Source organism: Equus przewalskii, chromosome 21, assembly GCF_037783145.1.
Source record: "Equus przewalskii isolate Varuska chromosome 21, EquPr2, whole genome shotgun sequence".
NCBI classification, from domain to species: domain Eukaryota; kingdom Metazoa; phylum Chordata; class Mammalia; order Perissodactyla; family Equidae; genus Equus; species Equus przewalskii.
In genome coordinates this window covers 33,593,809-33,614,112 of record NC_091851.1, presented here as the reverse complement: position 1 = coordinate 33,614,112, position 20,304 = coordinate 33,593,809, and the positions used below count along the sequence as shown (strand labels likewise).

Sequence of the window (20,304 nt, the reverse complement as noted above, 5' to 3'; positions counted from 1 at the left end):
AAACGCGGTGAAGTAATAAAGCTTTCACAGGATCCGCAGCCCCGGGTCGGTTACCCCGCCTCCCCATCAGCCCCGGGCCCGCTCAGCCCCGCCTTCTCCTCAGCCCTCGGCCAGTTTAGCCCCGCCTTCTCCTCAGCCCCGGGTAGGTTTAGTCTCGCCTCCCTCCTCGGCCCCGGGGCCGCTTAGCCCCGCCTCTCCCCTCGGCCCCGGGTCCATTTAGCTCCGCCTCCCTCCTCAGCCCCGGCCGGTTTAGCCCCGCCTCCCCCTCAGCCCCAGGCCGGTTTAGTCTCGCCTCCCTTCTCGGCCCCGGGTCCGTTTAGCCACGCCTCTCCCCTCAGCCCCCGGCCCGTTTAGCCCCGCCTCCCCCTCTCACACCCCGGCGGTTAGCCGCGCCTTCTCCCTCACTCCCCGGCCGGTTAGCCCCTCCTCCTCCCCAGCGCAGTGCTGACTTAGCTCCGCCTCTCCCCTCAGCCCCAGGCCCGTTTAGTCCCGCCTCCCCTCTCAGCCCGGGACTAGTTTAGCTCCGCCTTCCCCTTCTACCAATGACGGCTGCCCTCTCAGTAGCGGCCGAGGGCGTGGGCCGGGCCACGCAATGACGCACGCCGCGCGTTTCCGGCCTGAGAAACCGTGGCGTTTCTGAGGAGACGCCTCAGCTGGCACATACCAGCGCGCTAGAAGCCTGGTGACCGGTCGCCTCCATCGTCGGCGTCACCATGGGGGCTGTGCTGGGCGTCTTCTCCCTCGCCAGCTGGGTGAGTTCGGGGTCCGGTGCCTCGGTCGGACCTGTGGTTTGCGGGAGGGCGATAGGGAGCCGCAAGCCCAGACCCGATCGGCCTCGGCTCCAGAGGCCCGGGGTGGGGTAGACTGCCCCTGGGCTGCAGAGGGTGTCCGGCGGCCCAGGCCGAAATCTGCGCTGCCCCCGGCGGGACCGGGCGGCTCGCCTTCCGGGTTTGTTGAGAAACGCAGGAGGCCAGCCGCCATTGTTTACAATTTCGATTGCCCCGCCCCCGCCGGCCCTCTGGCCTGTGGGCTCCTCCGGAGCTGGCGGAGGACGAGGAATGGGCTCCCGGGGTCGGGGCTCGCTGGTTCGTTTCGAAGCACCTTCGTAAGGTGGCGTCATTTAACTTTGGGTGGGTCGAATGATATTTTTATTCCATAGCACGGGATTTGCCAAAGCTCCAGAGTACGTGGCGGAGCTGGGATTTTCGCCGAGGCCTGTCTGCGGTTCTGGTGCAGGGGAAAGAAGGCCTTGTGGGTTGCTATTGCGAGTTGGAAGCCGTGGCCTGAACATTTGGACCTTGTACAAGTCACTTATCTCTGGCTTCCCGTGAGAGAAGGGCAGTCACCCCAGTATTCCTCGCCTCGATAGCTGTCGTGAGGATAAAGTGAATAAATGGGTTGAATCACTTTGTAGATTGTAAACGCCGTGTTGTAAAAAGGCAATTTTAGGATCTAGGGAAGAGAATACGCTGAGTTCCCTCATACTCGTTCCAGAGATCATGATTCCTTGAAATCTTTTTCTTGTTTCCGAATTCCCCAACTGACTTAGTTGACCAAGGATTCAGTCTCAGCCCATTCCGCTACCATTTCTTAGGGACAGAATGTACTTTTCGTCCTTTCAGGTTGTTGATCCTAAACCAAGAGGGCGTTTGGTCATTTCTTGGTTCTTGAGAGCAGTGGCTTTCTAGTGTTTTGGACCTTGACCCAAAGTAAGAAATACATTTATATAGTTGATTTAATACACCCAAGTTTTATGAGATAATTTTTACCTTTACTATCTGCTGTACAATTTTCTATCATATTAAAAAAAAATCCTGGTCAGTTGATTTTTGCCATCCACGAGTGGGTCAAACTCACTATTTACAAAATAGATTTAGAAAAAATATAGTTATAGTCATTAATGAAGGAGTGAATTTGTAATTTGAAACAAAGATGTCTTTCCTTTCCTAATGACCTGAAACACCTTTTGTTGGCTTTGAGGTAAAGCTAAGATTTGAATGGAAGCCATCAAAGCATTTCTACCTATAAATCGCTTTTCTATTTTATTAATCTCTTTTGTTCAACAGAAACTGCACGGAGTTCGGTGTAGCAGAGAAGGAAATGAGTTGAGGGGAAGAATAATAGGAAATGAAGTCAGAAAGGTAGCAGGGAGCCAAATCATGTAGATAACGCATTGTATGGTCTTGTACTTTGGCTTTTATTCTTAGGTGATGTGGGGATCCGTTACAGAAAAGAGGAGTCATGTGATCAGACTTGTGTTTTCACAAGATTGCTGTGTGGAGGATAGATGGTAGAAAAGAAAGAGTGAAGCAGTGAAGGGGAGGAAAAACTCCCCCCCCCCCCCCCCCCGCCGTGGGGTTAGTGGTTGGGGGCCTGCGAATTAAACTGACAAAAAGACAGATTAGCAAGAGAAAAAGAGTTTGTGTACTGAGCAACACACATACACACAGGAGTGCTTAGTGAAGAATAACTCAGATGGGTGGTTAGGATATAGGGCTTGTTATATACCTAACCTAATAGGGGAAAAGGAGAGGGGGAAAAGGGCTTCTATGGGAAGAACAAATAGGTTTCTTTAGGAAAGACACATGGGTTTTTAGGAGAAGAATAGGAGATAAGAAAGCTTGTGGTAATATTTGTTTATGTAGGTGCAGAGGTCTTTTTGTCTTCATGGCCATAAAACTCTCCTGGAGAGAGAATTTATAGCAGCCTCATATCCCAAAAGTTGCTGCTTTTAGTCGCATGAGGAAAGCTCCGAGAAGACTTTTTTTCTGCATCTGTTGACTCTCAAATGTCTTCATCTTAAAATACTTTTTATACTAATTCTGGGTTCTGAATGGGTTGCTCCAGCAGTGAGACAGGAGCTATTGCATTTAATCCAGGTGAGAGTGATAGTAGTGGCTTGGACCAACAGGATAGCTAAGGATGCTCTGAAAGTCGTCAGATTCTGGACATATTTTGAGAGTAGAGCTGATGGTACTGACAGCTTTGGTGAGGGTTTTGAAAGAGAGAAGGCATCAAGGATGACTACAAAGTTTTTGCCCTGAGCAAGAGGAAGAATAGAGTTGTCATTACTAAGAAAGGGAAGTGACATAACGTGTAGTAAGACACATTTGTTTCCAAGATCAAGTACCTACTGTGTGAAGGTGGAAGAGATAGAACACTGGGTGGCCCCCCTCAAGATATTTACATTCTCATGACAGTTATAAACAAGTAAGTAGATGTGTTAGTTTGCTAGGGCTGGATAACAAAATACCACAAACTGAGTGGCTTAAACAATGGAAATTTGTTTCACAGTTTTGGAAGCCAGAAGTCCTAGATTAAGGTGTCAGCAGGGTTGGTTCCTTTGGAGGGGGGTGCGGGAGCACCTGTCCCATGCCTCTTCCCCAGCTCCTGGTGGTTTGCTAGCAGTCTTTGGTGTTCCTTGTTGTAAACCTCTGCCTTCATCTTCACACAGTCTTCTCCCTGTGTGGCATGTCTCTGTCCACATTTCTCCTTTTCATGACACCTGTTGTATTGGATTAGGTGCCCACTGTTCACCAGTATAGCATCATTTTAACTAATTAAATCTTCAATGACCGTATTTCCAAATAAGGTCACATTGTGAGATATGGGGGTTAGGATTTCAACGTATGAATTTTAGGGGTGACACAATTCAACTCATAGCAAACAGTAGGCAATTATGAGATTATTTAGTTGGATAGAAGAAAAAGTAGCTTAAGGGAGTCAAAAGTGTGAGTGCAGACAAAATAAACCCGAAGCAATTAGTGTCATTGTTTGGGCGATAAAACATCTGTATTTCTGTCTTTGGCCAGATACAGACTTTTATTATGGTCTTTTGGCCCAGGTTGTAGTTAAGAATTGGAGACAGAGGCTGGGTGGTCAATATCCCATGGCAGTTGCAATTACAGATACTAATGGCTGTCTTGATGCACCAGGCCCCTGCTATGCGAGGCATTCTTCTAGGTGCTGTATATTCCTGACAGTATCTCATTCTTCACGCAGTAACTCTTTTTGGGTAGGTGGTATTATGCTCATTTTTACAGATGAGAAATCTGGGCTTTTAAGTAGCAGCTTGCTCCAGATCGCCCAAAACCGTGGTAAAGTCTACACAAGGTACCATCTATAAAAAGTAAAGATTATTACCATACTATAAAACCAGAATCCCCCATTGTTTACATCTGCTGCTTCTGCTGATAATTCTAAATTAGCCTGTCCGTGTAACGTGACATGAACTGCCTGTCAAAGCAGTTCAGGTGGTTTCCTAATCAAGCATATATAAGAATGACTCAGGTTATATCCTCTCTCATCTGGAATGTTCATTGGGAGATTGTAGCTGAGCATAGATCCAAGTTACTCTTTTTTTAAAAAATTGAGGTGAAGTCACATAACATAAAATGAACCATTTTAAAGTGTATAATTCAGTGGCATTTAGTACAGTCACAGTGTTGTGCTGTCATCATACCTATCTAGTTCTAGAATATTTTCATCACCGCAAAGGGAAACCAGACACCCGTTTAAACAGTTACTCCCCACTTCTCTCCCTCCAACCTCTGGAAACCACTTTCTGGAAACCGCTTTCTGTCTCTGGATTTACCTATCCTGGGTATTTCACATAAATGCAGTCATACGATATGTGACCTTTAGTGTCTGGCTTCGTTGACTTAGCATGATGTTTTCAGAGTCCACCTGTGTTGTACCATGTACTAGTACTTCATTTTTATGGCTGAATAATATTTCATTATGTAGATATGCTACATTTAACTTATCTATTCATCAATTGATAAACATTTGAGTTGTTTCTGCCTTTTGGCAATTGTAAATAGTGGTGCTTTGAACATTCATGTACACGCTTTTGTTTGAATCCTGTTTCCGTTCTTTTGAGTGTATATTTAGGAGTGGAATTGCTGGGTCATATGGTAATTCTCTGTTGAACTTTTTGAGGAGTCTCCAGGTTACTCTTGAATGGAGCTAAATGGCTCTTGCTATTGTTATTTATGAGGGTTTCCATGTAATGTTGCTTTATGCTGTAATATCAGATTTGGTAGCTAGGATTCTCAATAAACAGCAAGTGGAGTTAGGTTTGTATTTTCCTCAATGTTAAGATATATTATTTTAACATAAAATATGTTCTCTAGGAATATAACTAAATTTATTGGGCTCGTATTTTAGGCACTGTGTTGAGTGCTCATTTAATACAGCAGTGTCCGAGGGAGGAGGATTCTGTTCTGAGTCTATTTTACAGACGGAGAAATTGGCTTAGATTATGTAACTTGCTGAGGTAAAGTGGCAGGAATAATACTGACTCCAGAGTCCATGGTTTTAGCCACCTCCTCCCGGCCATAGTGCTCTCAGTTAAGACTGTTAAAGCCTGGTTTGCCTCATCTTCTGTTCTGCGACATCCATGTCTTAAAGGAGTCCACTGAAGGAGGTCTCACATGGCCCTGGTGTGCTTATTACAGGTTCCGTGCCTTTGCAGTGGTGCCTCTTGTTTGCTGTGTAGTTGCTGTCCCAACAGTAAGAATTCCACTGTGACTCGCCTCATCTACGCTTTCATTCTCCTCCTGGGCACTGTTGTCTCCTGTATCATGCTGTCGGGCGGGATGGAAAGTCAGCTGAAGAAGGTAAGCAGAAGTAACACTACCTTTAATGTACTGGCTATTTTTATTATTTTTGTATTTTGCAAAATCTTAGTTGTAATTAATATTCTTAACTTCTTCACTGTTAAGAAAATCAACTTCATTGTAGTTGTTGGGTTTTTAAATTACTTTTGGGTATAGTCAAGATGCAGAATATGAAGATATTAGTTCTTTTCCAGAAGTAAAGGTAGTTAGAATGAATATCTTCAGCTCTAGTCTAACTGAGAGAAAACAGATGTTAAAAGAATGGCCCTAAAACCTTTTCTTTCCCTATTTGTTTAAGATTTAAAACATTTAAAGTAGACTAGCCCTTCACCTTTGGAAGGAGTGTACTATAGCATGAAAATTCATGGGAAAATGGGAAATAACGTCATCAGCAGAGAAGAGCAAAGAAGAAAGCGCTTCACTTTTATTTTCAAAATGCAAGTTGTTTATCCTTGTTGGTGGCAAGATTATGAGTGAATTGGAAGGCAAAGAGAAAAATCCTACAGGACAGTCTTGTAGTTGTTGAAGTAGTCAATTTTATAAATCCAGACTTCCCTGTGGGGGATAGAATCTCTGTTTAAATGTGGCTATTCTCATAGCATTGAAATTGTTTTTCTAGATTCCTGGATTCTGTGAAGGGGGATTTAAAATCAAGGTGGCTGATATAATGGCAGATAAAGATTGTGATGTGCTGGTCGGTTATAAAGCTGTGTATCGGATCAACTTTGCCTTGGCCGTCTTTTTCTTTGTCTTCTTTCTGCTCATGTTAAAAGTGAAAACAAGTAAAGATCCCAGAGCAGCAGTACACAATGGGTATGTAAGATTTATTTATTAACTTACTATATTATGGTATGGATCTTCCCCTTCTGCAGTTCATGCTGCCGTGCTGATGGAAGCAGTAGAGTATGCAAATCAGTGGCGCAGGTGTATTTCTGACCTTTTATACATATGAAGTCGTTTCAATGTCATTTTCACTTGGAGACCTGTAGCGTGGAGGATGTGGCGGAGAGGAGGGTGGTCTTGGCTTTTGTTTTTTTTTTAATACCTTTGCTTTAAGTTCCTAGATTTCTATTGAACACCTGTGAAACAGTTCAAGCACTGTGCTGGGCACTATACACACATACATTTTTTTTTCTTTTTATTGTTAAAAGATAATCATATGCTTGATATATTTAAACAGTATACAGCAATATACACAGTGAATATATTTGGGCCACTGATTTACATATTCTATTGCATCCCTTTCTTGACCCCCTTTTACATATATTTCTAATTCTCATTTGAAGACCTAAGGGAGTTTTGTAAACTTTATATGTATTATATTCCCCTTTTTACAGATGCAGTAACTGAATTTCAGAGAGGTTAAATAAATTGCCTGAGATCTCTCAGCCAGTGAGACTTGGAGCTAAGATTGAAACTCATATTTGTCCAGCTCCAGAGCCTGATTCTTTCCACTCTGCCATGTAAGGCAGTCTTTACAGATCATGGACTGAAAGCTAGGTTTGGTCCTGGCTTTGCCAGTGATGAACTGTGTGATTGTGGGCAAGGCACTTAAGTCCTGTGTTGTAAAAGAAGGATTAGGTGATACCTTTCCCCAGATCTAATAGTTAATTGTTCTGTATTTAGCTAACATTGTTAGTTTAGAACTCTCCAGAATTCTAGAAAAACTCCTATTTTTAAGTGCTAAAAGTAGGGAAACTCTGAAATTATTTGTTTCTCTTTTACTATGAATGTGAATGATTTGTTCTCTGTGCTAATATTTGTCTTTAAATTGTGTGAAATATTGAGTGAAGTAGCCTCATGTCAAATAAGGAAATAAGCCCAGACAATTAGATTGGAACTGCTACTAAGGCTTTATTTTTGCATTTCAGTAATTCATTTTTCTCAGTGTAAGGACAAAAATGAGCAGTTCGTAAATGCACTTTTATATTTTAATAGGTTTTGGTTCTTCAAAATTGCAGCCATTGTCGGTATCATGGTTGGATCTTTCTATATCCCTGGGGGCCATTTCACCACAGGTATGGCTCACTCTTAAGGGGGTTCAGTATAATATATACAGTCTCTGCGGAAGGTTGAGTTAAAGCTACATTTTTGTTACTGATTTTGCAAAACTGGCAATTAAATGAGGTGGTGCCCAATTATATGATTGGGTATTAATATTAAGACATTAATTGATTGATTAAAGCCAGGAGGCATTCAGCCCACTTCTCAGCTGGTCTGGAACCATATGTTAATTGTTTGCCAGTATTTTCATAGTTTACCTTCTCACTTGGCAATACTGCGTTAATTGGAGAGCTTGTCAACATAAGGACTTGTTCCACTGTCACTGTCTTAACTTGCTTCCCTAACATGGCATCAAATGACATCTGTGAGTTTCCATTGTGATTTTTTTCCCCCTGTAAAGTAAAGGAAAAGGCTTTGTAGTACCATTTGGAATGTCAAATCCTAGGCTTGCATTGGCACCATTTAGAACAAGTTTTAAAAGGTCTGAAAACTAACAGAACACTTCTCAGAGAAAGCCTTTGAGTTTGGAGTTGGAATAATCTTGCTGTCCTCCTGGAGATAGAATATGTCTTTACCACCTCTTTCTTACTTGAATGGAAATCTTTTTAGAATGTTGGACAGTAACATTCTGAAATGTTACTCCTACGGTAAATATAACTTTGTTCTTTTGGTTTGTAGCCTGGTTTGCTATTGGCATGGGAGGGGCCTTCTTCTTTATCCTCATCCAGCTCGTGCTGTTGGTAGACTTTGCTCACTCTTGGAATGAATCATGGGTAAATCGAATGGAAGAAGGAAACCCAAGGTTCTGGTATGCTGGTAAGTACCTAAACACACCTGTGAGAGCCATACTACGTTATGCTACATTAAACAGGGAATGCAATAAAAATCTCCATTTATTTAAATATATAAACGCCCAGTGTAGAGTTGACCTTTTAAAAACTACAGTTTCCCAGTTGAGTCAGTTCTGAGTTATATACATTTTAGTAGGAGGGAATAGAGTAGCACAGGTAATATAAATCATTGGATTCTCCCAATTCATTTATTTTGAGATTTGTAATGTAACTACTTGTGTTTAGATAGGGAAAAGCTGTTGTATTTAGTGACGTAGTCCTGGTTTTGATTACCTTGTTTCCGTGGACAGGCGCCTCAGATGGGTTCTACATATGGAACATCTGCCCACATCCCTCAGGCAGATGGGGGTGAACGGTCCACTGCTTTGTTCAGAGTCTTACCCCACCCCTTGTAAAAGCTCTCTGGTAGAAAAAGGGCACTTGAAATTTCTAGGTTGGGAATAGGATTTATAGCCTATAATAATGGGGAGGGACTTTGGAACCCTCTATTTATTAGACATAGCCATAACTCATTTTAAAAATAATAGTTGTTGAGATTTCTGGCCCCTCCTCCCCATAAAAGTAATAGATGCTCTGTTTCAAGAACTTAAAAAACCAGAAATCACAAAAGGAAACAAATTCCCCCATAATCCAGCTCTCCAGTAGTTATTACTTACTGTTAACATATTAGTCTGCACTCTTCCAGTCTTTTTTTCTATATGAACATATGTGTTTTCGATGTATAGAAGAAAAAGTCATTGAAAAATGTGTGTAATATATTTGTTTTATTTTTTAAATGTATAATACATTCAAATAGTTTATAGTTTGACTTTTTTTAAACTTAGAAATAGCTTGTGAATATGTTTGGCTGCAGTACAGCAATAAATACCTAATAATATATCTTTGAGCCCATTACTGATTATTTCATTCGAATAAATTCCCAGAAGTAGAAGAGTCAAAGGGTATGGGTATTTTAAATGCTTTTTGTACATATTATCAAATTGTTCAGTTTTCTTTTCATCTTATTTATTTATTTAGCTTGCTTCTTTTTAAATTATCTTAAAAAAATGAAAAATAATACTATGTTCACCATAAATACAAATGATAGAACTTTATAAAGAATAAAACATGCAAATCTCTACCCGTCTGCAACCCACTTTCCTCTCCAGCTATAACCACTGTTACCGGATCTTTATGTATTTATGCACATATACATGGTTTTGTATCTAAATATAAATAGGTTCATACTTGTATTGTTCCTTGACTTTTTCTTTTCACTTATTATACAATTAATATCCTTCCATACCAGTGAATATGGGTATGTCTTAGTCATTTAACAGTTGCATGGTATTTCATTCTCTACAATTCTGTGGTGTTCCCTGGCTTGGTATACCATACTTTATTTAACCATTGCCCTATTGTTAGTCACTTAAATTGTTTGTAACTATTTCAGCAAAAGATTTAAAAAATTGTCTTTATCATTTATCATTATGGGTTGGGAATCCTGCAACTTGTCCTTTACTTCTTTCTGACTAATAAAATTTTATTTTACTTTTTACCTATTTACTTCTGTTTCCTGTAGTTCATTTTGGATGCCTCAGCTCTCAAAGAATTTAATAATGAGTGAATTGCAGATTGGCCATTCTTTGGAGTAGCAAAAGTAGAGAAATCTTGTGTATGCAGATGGGAAAACAAAAGGAATTGTGCTAGTAACTTAATGTTTAATTTTAAATATGCAAAATCCATGGAGATTGAGATAAGTAGAAACTAGTTTGCTCAAATAAGCCTGTGCTTTGAATTAAACACGAGTTAATTGAGCTCAACATGCTGCAATTGGTCTGAGTATACTACATGCTCTGTTTCATGTTTTCTGCTTTTCAGAGGTACGTAGCTAGTTGTTGATTATCCATGTGAATAGAAAGGAACATTACTTTAAATATTTGAAAATAGCAAATGAGCCACTTTCCCACAATGATGTGGTCTCATTGTATTTGATAGGAAATGGGTTTTTGCAGCTAGCTGCTGCAGAGGAAAAACTGCCATAAAAAGATGTCTGTATATTCTGTTTTCCACCATCACCATCCCTGGCATTTAGCTTGCTGTGAATTGGGTTATTTTGAGGGCCCAGGCGTCTTCTAAGTTCCTAAGAAAAGCTTATAATGCACATTATTTATCATGTGGTTACTGTTTACTGTAGCTGGAATGATCATATGTATGGTTTTCCAACCCGTGCAATCAAGTTAGGTAATCTAGGAAGTGAATTCAGTTGCACGGTGGATTCTGGAACTTCACATTGAGTCAGCTCGAACACAGTCTGAAGTTCAACCTTGGGGCTTCTATAATTTTGCTGTAAATTATTGACCATCATAAAAGTGAAATAATGCCTCATTATTTTTATATGGGGTAGAAGAAAATTGTTCTTCATTATACAGGTTTGTTACAATTGTGGGCATTCATATTGGTTTCCTTTTTTCCAGCTTTACTGTCCCTCACAAGCTGCTTCTATATCTTGTCAATCGTCTTTGTCGGGCTGCTCTACACCTACTACACCAGACCAGATGGCTGCACAGAAAACAAGTTCTTCATCAGTATTAATCTGATCCTATGTGTTGTGGTTTCTATTATATCAATCCATCCAAAGGTTCAGGTATGGTTGTTTTCTGCTTCTTCCTCCTGTGAAAGATTTTTCTTTAATGTTGAGCTTAAAACCTAGGTAACCTTTCATATAAATTTATGTCTAAGTTTATCTACTTAAACATTTTGCCATATTATGAAAAATCTTCATAATTATAACTTAGTAACTATAAAATGTGCCAGTGAGTGCCTGTATCATAATTAAGTAAATTTCCCTATCAAAAAAAAACCCTAGGTCACTTGAGAATTTATAGTTCTTATAAAATTGTTTATATCGTGAGCATGATTCTTATGAGTCATTAGTCAAGATATTTTAGGGGAATTAAACTATAAAAAATAATCGATTTTCATTTTTAAAAACAAAACTCATGCTCTTGAGTTTCATTGTTTAAATACTGTACTTTTAAAAATTCATGGGGTTTTAGATATGAAATATGAAAAGAACATCTAGACATCGTCTCTCCTTTTAAAAGTAAGAAAACTGAAGTTCCAGAGAGACAATGGGTCACATCGTAGTGGCAGAGCTGAGCTTAGACTCTACTACACCAAGGGACTAGTAAGTAAAGTCTTTGTGTGATACACAGGAATTTCCAGGATTAGGAAATGCCTTGAGAACCAGTAGTACATGCTTCTTCTTTCTTACTTCTTTTGCAAGCTAACTCAAACTGAAAGTTACTTGTCATCTTTCATCTGTCAAGCAGAATCAGAAAGTTCTCAGTTAATGACAATTCAGTGGGCTCCAGGGAAGTACACTGGGTTTTAGAAAGTCAGCCCTTGCAATTCCTGTGGTGTTGTTTTCCTTTTGATCCCATAGGAACACCAGCCTCGTTCTGGCCTCCTGCAGTCTTCCATCATCACCCTCTACACCATGTACCTCACCTGGTCAGCCATGTCCAATGAACCTGGTAAGGGAACGTTGACAGCACATTCATTTGATGAAAAGAAAGTAGGAAATTACTCCTTGGAAGGGTGCAAAAACTAGAGCTAGAACAAATGTCATACAAGCGAACAAACAAAAAACTTTACTTAAATGTACAGTGTTCGCTGTATGTCTGTAGATATTTACCTTTCAAGTTTTATTCCCTGTTTTTATTCATAACTATTCATAGACAACCTGAAGGACCACAATCCTTTCAATAGTCTAGTCTAGGCTTTTTTTTCCCCCTGGACTAAGTCAAAAGGAGTTAAGAGCTGGACAAGGCTATATTGTTTTGGCCCTTTGTAGAATTGCTTTAATTCAATTTTACTTTCATGTTACAGCCTCTAGAAGAAACAGCTGTAGGAAATGTCTTTTTGTAGTTATTATAGGGTTGTTTCTCTATAGGGTATTCTGTGGACTCCTTTTAAAGGAAAATAATTATCGCAGACCCTCAGTGATGATTCGACTTACGTTTATTGTATTCTTATGTAACTAAAAACAAAACTAGGAATAAATTTCTCATGCTTAGCCTTTGTACAACTGTAGAACCAAATGACTTGCCGCTTAAACTTCAAAACCAGTAAAATCAAGATTGGCATTTATGAGATTTGACAAATACTTTGTTGTTGTTGTTTTTCTTTTTTTCTAAAACTAAGTCACTGGTTGCAACACAAATATGTTACTAACTGCGAGATTTCAGGTTCTTTTAAGTATAGCATTCCCATGGTTTACATCATAACTGAATGAAGTGTAAGCACACCCCTAAAATCCTTTCTTGGAATAAGATGAGTTATAACTAAGGATAATAAAAGTTTCCCATTTTCAGATCGTTCCTGCAACCCTACCCTGTGGAGCATTATTACACACATGACTGCGCCAACCTTGGCTCCTGGAAATTCAACTGCTCCAGTCCCTACCTCTACTCCGCCATCAAAGAGTGGGCATTTTCTGGATACAGATAATTTTATTGGGCTGATAGTCTTTGTTCTCTGCCTTTTGTATTCTAGGTAAGTTAAAAAGTGCCTAGGACAAGATTCTCAGGAAGGTTAATAATAAAGTGAAGAAGCTGTTTTGCTTTCAAAAAGCAGTGTGAGGAGTAAAAAAAGCAATTTAACTCTCCTTATTGAAAGTCCTTGACTTGCCTCAGTTACCCAGATATGTACATTTCTTAAAGTTCAGGTAAATCCTCTCATCAAATAATTCCTCCAAACATTACAAAGAGATACTTTCTCCTCTGTATAGGAGGATAATGCCCTCACCTGACCCCAGATTAGCTAGAATAGTGGCTCTGAAAATTGATTGGCTTATTTTTTTTAATCCTTATTTCCTGTCATTGTAAGTAATATTTAAACAACTGCAGAATTATATACCTCTCATGTTAAAAGTTTCCAGTTAATCCAAGACCCCAGCTTGTACTCATCCTCCCACCCATTTTTATTGATACTTACTTTTTAATAGCATGCATTGCTTTAATAATTTAAAAATATGAAATAATAAAAATAGGCAAGTATGTATTTATATAAACTAATAACATAAGTGACAAAAGTATAAAGTAGGAAATGAAAGTATCCTCCCTCCAGATTTACCTCTTGCATGGTTAACGTTTTGGTATGTATGATTTCAAGCTTTTTTCCTTTGCTTGTACTTATTCTCTGTTGATCTATCTGTATCTGTATAGATAGATATAATTTTGTATATTATACATGATTTTATATATAGTTACATAATTTTACTTATATCACTTGATATATAATTTTAAAAAATAAATTAGGAACATGCTATATAAACACACATACTATTCTAAAATAGGAATTTGTTGTTATAATTTGGACAGCTTTCCACAACATTATATATAGACTTACTGGGTTTTTTTTTTGATTGACATAGGGGTTGGCAAACTACAGCCTTTGGGCTTGCTGCCTATTTTTGTTCTAATAAAGTTTTATTAGAACACAGCTATGCTCATTCATTTTCATACTGTCTATGACTGTTTTTGTTTGTTTTGCTTTTGCCCTAATTTTTTTTCTTTTTTAAGATATAATTCATCTCCCATAAAATTCACTCTTTTAAAGTGTACAATTGAGTAGTGTTTTAGTATATTTGCAGGGTTGTGCAACTCTTACCACAGTCAATTTTAGAACATTTCATTTACCCAAAAAGAAACTTCATATTCATTAGCAGTCATTTCCCATTCTCCCTCCCTCCAGCCCCTTGGCAGACACTAATCTCCTCTGTTTCTGTAGATTTATTTATTTGAATGTTTCATATACATGGAATCATACTATACGTGGTCTTTTGTGACTGGCTTCTTTCACTTAGCATAATGTTTTCAAGGTTCATCCATGTTGTAGCATCTATCAGTACTTCATTCCTTTCTATTGTTGGAAATAACGTTCCACTGTGTGAATATTACCACGTTTTGTTTATCCATTCATCAGTTGATGCACAGTTGGGTTGTTTCCACTGTGGGGCTATTGTGAATAATGCTGCTATGGATATTTTTGTACAAGTTTTCTGTGTGGATGTACATTTTCACTCTTCTTGGATATATACCTAGGAAAAGAATTGCTGGATTATATGCTACCTGTATGTTTACCTTTTTGAGGAACTGCCAAAGTGTTTTCCAAAGTGGCTGCATCATGTTAAAATCCCACCAGCAGTGCATGAGGGTTCCAGTTTCACCACATCCTAATTATTACATTGTAATAATTGTAGTAGCCATTCTAGAGGATATGAAGTGTTATTTCATTGTGATTTTGGTTTGCATTTCCCTAATGACAGTGATGTTGAGCATTTTTTCATGTGCTTATTGGCCATTTGTATATCTTCCTTGAAGAAATGTCTGTTTAAATCTTTTGCCTAATTTTATATTGGGTTATTTGTCTTTTTATTATTTTTGAATATGGTTTGAGGTAAGGAATCCAACTTCATTCTGTTTTATGTGGATATACAGTTGTCCCAACACCATTTGTTGCAAAGACTTCTTTCTCCATTGAATTGTCCCGGCATCCTCGTCAAAAAATCAATTGACCGTGAATGTGATGGTTTATTTCTGGACTCGTAATTCTATTTCATTGACCTGTATGCTGTCCTTATGCCAGTACCACACTGTTTTGATTACCGTAGCTTTGTAGTAAGTTTTAAAATTGGCAAGTGTAGATCACCCCAGTTTGTTCTTTTTCAAGATTGTTTTAGCTATTCTGAGTCCCTTGCATTTCCATGTAAATTTAGGTTCAGCTTGTCAATTTCTACAAAAAACGTAATTGGGGTGTTGATAGGAATTGCGTTGAATCTGTACAACCTCGTGGAGAATCTTCCCATCTCCACACTGTTGAAGGGTCCAGTCTGTGAACGGGGGCTGTCTCATTTGGCTCTTCTTTGATTTCTTTCAGTGCTTTACAGTTATTAGTGTACAGGTCTCAACTTCTTTTGTTAAATTTCTTTCTAAGTATGTTATTCTTATCTGATGGTATTGTAAACGAGATTGTTTTCTTAATGTAACTTTTCGGTTCATTGCTAGTATATAGAAATAGAATCGATTTTTGTATATTGATCTTGTATCCTGCAAGCTCATTTATTGATTCTGATAGAGTGTGTGTGTATTTCTTAAGATTTTCTATATACAAGGTCAAGTCATCTACAAGTAGAGGTCATTTTACTTCTTCTTTTCCAATCTGGATTTTTTTTGTTGTCTAATTGCTCTGGCTTGAACCTCCAGTGCAGTGTTGAATAGAAATTGTGAGAGTGGAATACTTATCTTGTTCCTGATCTTAGGGGGAAATCTTTTAGTATTTCACTGTTAAGTATGGTGTTAGCTCTGGGTTTTTCATAGCTGCCTTTTATCAGTTTGAGGAAGTTCTTATCTATTCCTAGTTTGAGTGTTATCATGAAAAGGTATTAGATTTTGTCAAAAATGCTTTTTGTCTGTCAAGATGATCATGTGGTTTTTGTCCTTTGTATGTACTTTTTATTCAGTCATTTAACAGACTTTTAGTGAGCATCTGCCATGTGCTAGAAATGCGTAGATAATTAAGGTGATTGTTGCTGTTGAGTTCCTCAAATAGCGAGAAAGACAGGAGTGGTAAGTGCTATGGCAGAGGGAGGCATAAGGAGCTGTGGAAATTTAAGCCGGCCTAGTGATGGGGTGATGTCAGGGAAGGCTTTCTAGATGACATGGCACGTAGTCAGACAATTGAAGAATGAGTAAGTTAGCTGGGAGAAGGCTGATGGGTGGTGCATTCCAAACATAGAAGAGGCACTTGTGACGTCATGGAAGCAGACACTGAGAGCGTGGTGTATTTTGGAAACTCTAAAGTAGTTAAAGCACCAAGTAGTAACTGAGGAGAGTACTATTTGTCTTGTGATAGCAGGCAGCAGTTCAGAACTTTAAGCAGGGTCTTTCAGAAGGCCTTCAGTCCCCAAAGTAGGAGCAGTTCGGAAATAACCTTCATGTGTATAGCCAATGGCGGCACTTCATCGTCATGGTCCCTTTCTGATTTGTCTTCTTTGGGATCACTTTCCAGCATCCGCAATTCTAACAATAGCCAAGTAAGTAAGCTAACCCTGTCAGGAAGTGACAGTGTGATCCTCGGTGATGCGACCACCAGTGGCGCCGGTGATGAAGAAGACGGGCAGCCTCGGCGGGTTGTGGACAACGAGAAAGAGGGAGTGCAGTACAGTTACTCCTTCTTCCACTTCATGCTCTGCTTGGCTTCCTTGTACATCATGATGACCCTGACCAGCTGGTACAGGTAGGAGGCACAGACAACACTAATGGAAGGCCGCTTAGCCCCCTTGGGCTGCCTGTAAAATCTCCATCCGGTGTCTTGACCTCAGAATCCCCTTTTCTTACCCATATAGTGAAGTTGCCGACTCTTTTCTGAAATATTTTTGACTTTTTCTCCTCTTGGATTTAAAATCTAGTTGGAATTCTTGCAATGCAAATCATGGGAAGCTATTTCAGACTTGAGTTACTTGAGAGAAAAAACCATGACATAAAGTAATCTCACCCGTCTTTGTTCACAAATTTTTGTCTGGTCTAGAGATAGCCATATGAAGTGTTCTGATCAAAGTAAGGATGTGATAAGGAAGGCAAGTTTCAGGGAGGCTGCTTCAATCTAGACTTTCACCAGTATCTAGAATAGCCAGATGTTCCTGAAGAACTTTGCCCAAGGAATAGAGTAGACAGGGTTCTTCATGCTGGCAAGACGATAAAAGCCATTTGAGAGGCAGAGTCCTCTGCTCATAAAAACTAAAAAGAGCAGTTTCCTCAGGTCCCTTCTAGAACCTTACTACAGAGTAGTGTCAGCCAAGTTTCACTGGGGAATTTCTTGACTATGGCTAGGGAGCTGCTAGATGCTGGTATCAAGCTCCTTTATCTGACTCTCCTGTTTTCTTAGCCCTGATGCCAAGTTCCAGAGCATGACCAGCAAGTGGCCAGCTGTGTGGGTCAAGATCAGCTCCAGCTGGGTCTGTCTCCTCCTTTATGTCTGGACTCTTGTGGCTCCACTTGTCCTCACCAATCGAGACTTCAGCTAAACCTCTGAGTGCCAAGGACACCACTGAAATCCATAAAGGTCTCCTTTGCTCCAAGTCCATATCCCTTTTGCTTCAACTAAAATATTAAGTGAATGCTTTGCATATTTTACTGTATTTGGATTTATAGCAGAGGGCAAGATTGAATAATGCGTAATGCAGGATCTGAACTTTTCATTTATATATATATATATTATGTTTATTTGTAAGGATATAGCACAAGGAAATGTTTTTGCATTTTAAAGTGAACTGCAGCTGTGCTGTGAAGAGAGTTCTTTATTAAGACCTGTAGCTTCCTAAACTCTGATTTAAAATGTAAGGTAGAAAGATGTTGGATATTTGAGGCAATTGTTAATATATTTCTATTGCAGTGTCCTTAAAAAAGCAAAAATAATAATAACGATGATGCATTTCTATGACAGTTTTCCTCTGTGAAAGTCTTATTTGTGTGATACAAGCACTATTGAGTCCTTAACCTCTTACGAGGTGTGGCATCATAGTACGTGGGGGAAGGAGTATGTGTGCGAGATTTTCCCCAGAAGAGGGGTTGCTGATATAGCTACTGCTTCTACATCTTGAGTTTTTTCATTTACTTTTTTTACAGTACAGCATTGATGCTGCTTAATTCAAGTCTGTGGCTTTGCCAAAAATGTTAATTTCCATAAATGCTTTGTAGGTTTGGTTAAAAAGAAGATTCACTTGGGAAAACAGTGCACCTTTAGTCTATGTCATTATCTTGTTATGAGTATGTAAAAGTAAAATGCATGTGAATTTATTATATTTGCACTATAAAGGTATTTGATTAAAATAGAAAGACTTAAGCTTTCAAGGCCCTTTCTTTAACAGCTTTTATGAGTTAGCACCCATTCTGTATTTTTTGGACTTACATGGGCAGTGAGGTTTATCAAGCATCTAGCAGAATGCGCCTGTTCCTTCTAAAACTTAAGGTCTGACTGGTGAGAAAAGTCTTGAAAGCATTCACATACTGTACTCAGTATCTTCTCTGGATAAGACACTTGGGTAGATGAGACACAAGGCAGGCACTGTCAGGAAACTTCTTGACAAGAGGTAGCACGCAGGGAGGTAGACTAGGTCAGTTTATTCTTTCAACAAAGATTTCCTGAGTGTCTGTTCTCTATACCAGCCCCCGTGAAGTTCTGGGACACAACTTTGAACATGACAGGCACTGGCTCTGCCATGTTGGACTTAAGGAGGGTGAAAATGAGCTGACAGATGGTACGGTTGGTATAATTTGCGCTATGATGTAGGAATTGCAGAGAACTCCAAGGAGAGTTGCCTGGGGGTGGGGAAGGGGGTGTCTTGGTAGGCTTCCTGGGAAAAGTGAAATGTTAGGAGTTAGCTAAGAGAGAAATGGGGAAGTGGGATGGTACTGCTGAAGGGTAGACAAAACTGTAAATTAAAGGCAGGGAGCTTACAAAAATAACTTGTTCAGTAAAGCTGGAATGGGGAAAAGTGGGCAGGGACTAGGTTATGAAGGGCTTTGTGAACCACACTAAAGGATTTGGACCTTATGTTAAGGGCAGCAGGGAACATATTTAGTGACATGAACAAATAGTATCTTCAGTCACTGTGGCTGATATATAGAGAATGGATTTAGAGAGATGAGACCGGGGCAGTCCATATAAGATTTGAAACAAAGAAGTGAAAGAGAGGATGGGGGGAAATTGACAGCTGAGAGGTACTTGGTAATTCAAATTGGCAATTGTTTAGTTATGGGGGAGAGAGAGATTCCTGAGTGAGGCTGGTTTAATCACCTGGGAGGATGGTGGTTCCATTTATTAGGTGAGAGAAAGAGGAACACTTTGTGTTAGAAGAAGGATGGAAATGGTCCCTTAAGAAAGTTTAAGAGTCATTTTCTATCAGCCAACCTGGTCAGCTAATATTTATTGAGTACATACTATATATACTTTATGTCCTTGGGTAAATGATTACCTGTCTGAGCCTCAGTGTTTTCTTCGTTTCAACAAAAGATAGTACCTCATACATGTATAAGATTGTTTAGAGAGTTAAGTTACTTTGCAAAGTGCTTTTAGTCCATTTTAAGCATTCTGGTTGTAGCTGCTAATCTCAGTAGGAGCTAAAATGAGAGTAGACAGTATTCCAAAGTCAGAGATGTTCAGCCACAATCTGATGGAGGCTAGATTTGAAGTGTTCTTACAGAATTTAACAGATGGAACATAGAGGCGACAAGCTCAGCTTAGGCAGAGGTGGAGGGTAGGGAAGCAGGGCTTGATATGAATTGTTGGAACCACCATCTTTTAAACCAGCGGTTTATGTCAGGGTACAGAGATAAAGTTGCAAGGGATTTGGGGGGCTAATAGGGGCGATTTAGCCCTTTCCTTTGCCAGAGTAAAGTAAACACTGCATTTTCCTTAATAGTGGGGCCAGCCAGATTAAGACCTTTAAAGGTTCTGCATTTCAAAAACATTACAATGCGCCATCCCCAAGCTTATGTAATTCTAAATAAAAGCAATACTAAACTGTAAAATAAGTGTAACAAAGTCCAATAAAGTTTTTATTTTTTCTCATGATAACTTTGATATTAATTTGAGATCGTTTCTGTTCTTTAAAAGTTAGGGGGCAGTGTTCCTGCTGTGCTTTCTTGCACCCTAAGAATAAGTTAAGTTGGCCTGTTGCTGGAAGATTTAAGTGAATTATACACAGGAGTGCTGAATGACACACACGCATAAATAATGTCAGCATTTTGAGTAAGCCCAGGATTGTACTTGAAAGCAGGGCA

At 39.5% G+C, this 20,304-nt stretch overlaps 1 protein-coding gene across 2 annotated transcripts; it reads left to right on the top strand.

Annotated features, from left to right (window-relative positions):
• Positions 1-20,098, top strand: SERINC3 (serine incorporator 3). Of its 2 annotated transcripts, XM_070588382.1 has the most exons (11): positions 7-142; positions 562-752; positions 5,460-5,621; positions 6,241-6,434; positions 7,560-7,639; positions 8,304-8,441; positions 10,933-11,102; positions 11,904-11,994; positions 12,835-13,015; positions 16,532-16,759; positions 17,408-20,098. In XM_070588382.1, exons 2-11 carry the CDS (start codon positions 714-716, stop codon positions 17,544-17,546), a joined length of 1,422 nt encoding a protein of 473 aa, XP_070444483.1. In that variant the 5' UTR covers positions 7-142; positions 562-713; the 3' UTR covers positions 17,547-20,098. The 2 variants fall into 2 exon arrangements, with proteins under 2 accessions (XP_008513877.1, XP_070444483.1); XM_008515655.2 differs by having other exon boundaries at positions 1-752.
• The last annotated feature ends 206 nt before the right edge of the window (positions 20,099-20,304 follow it).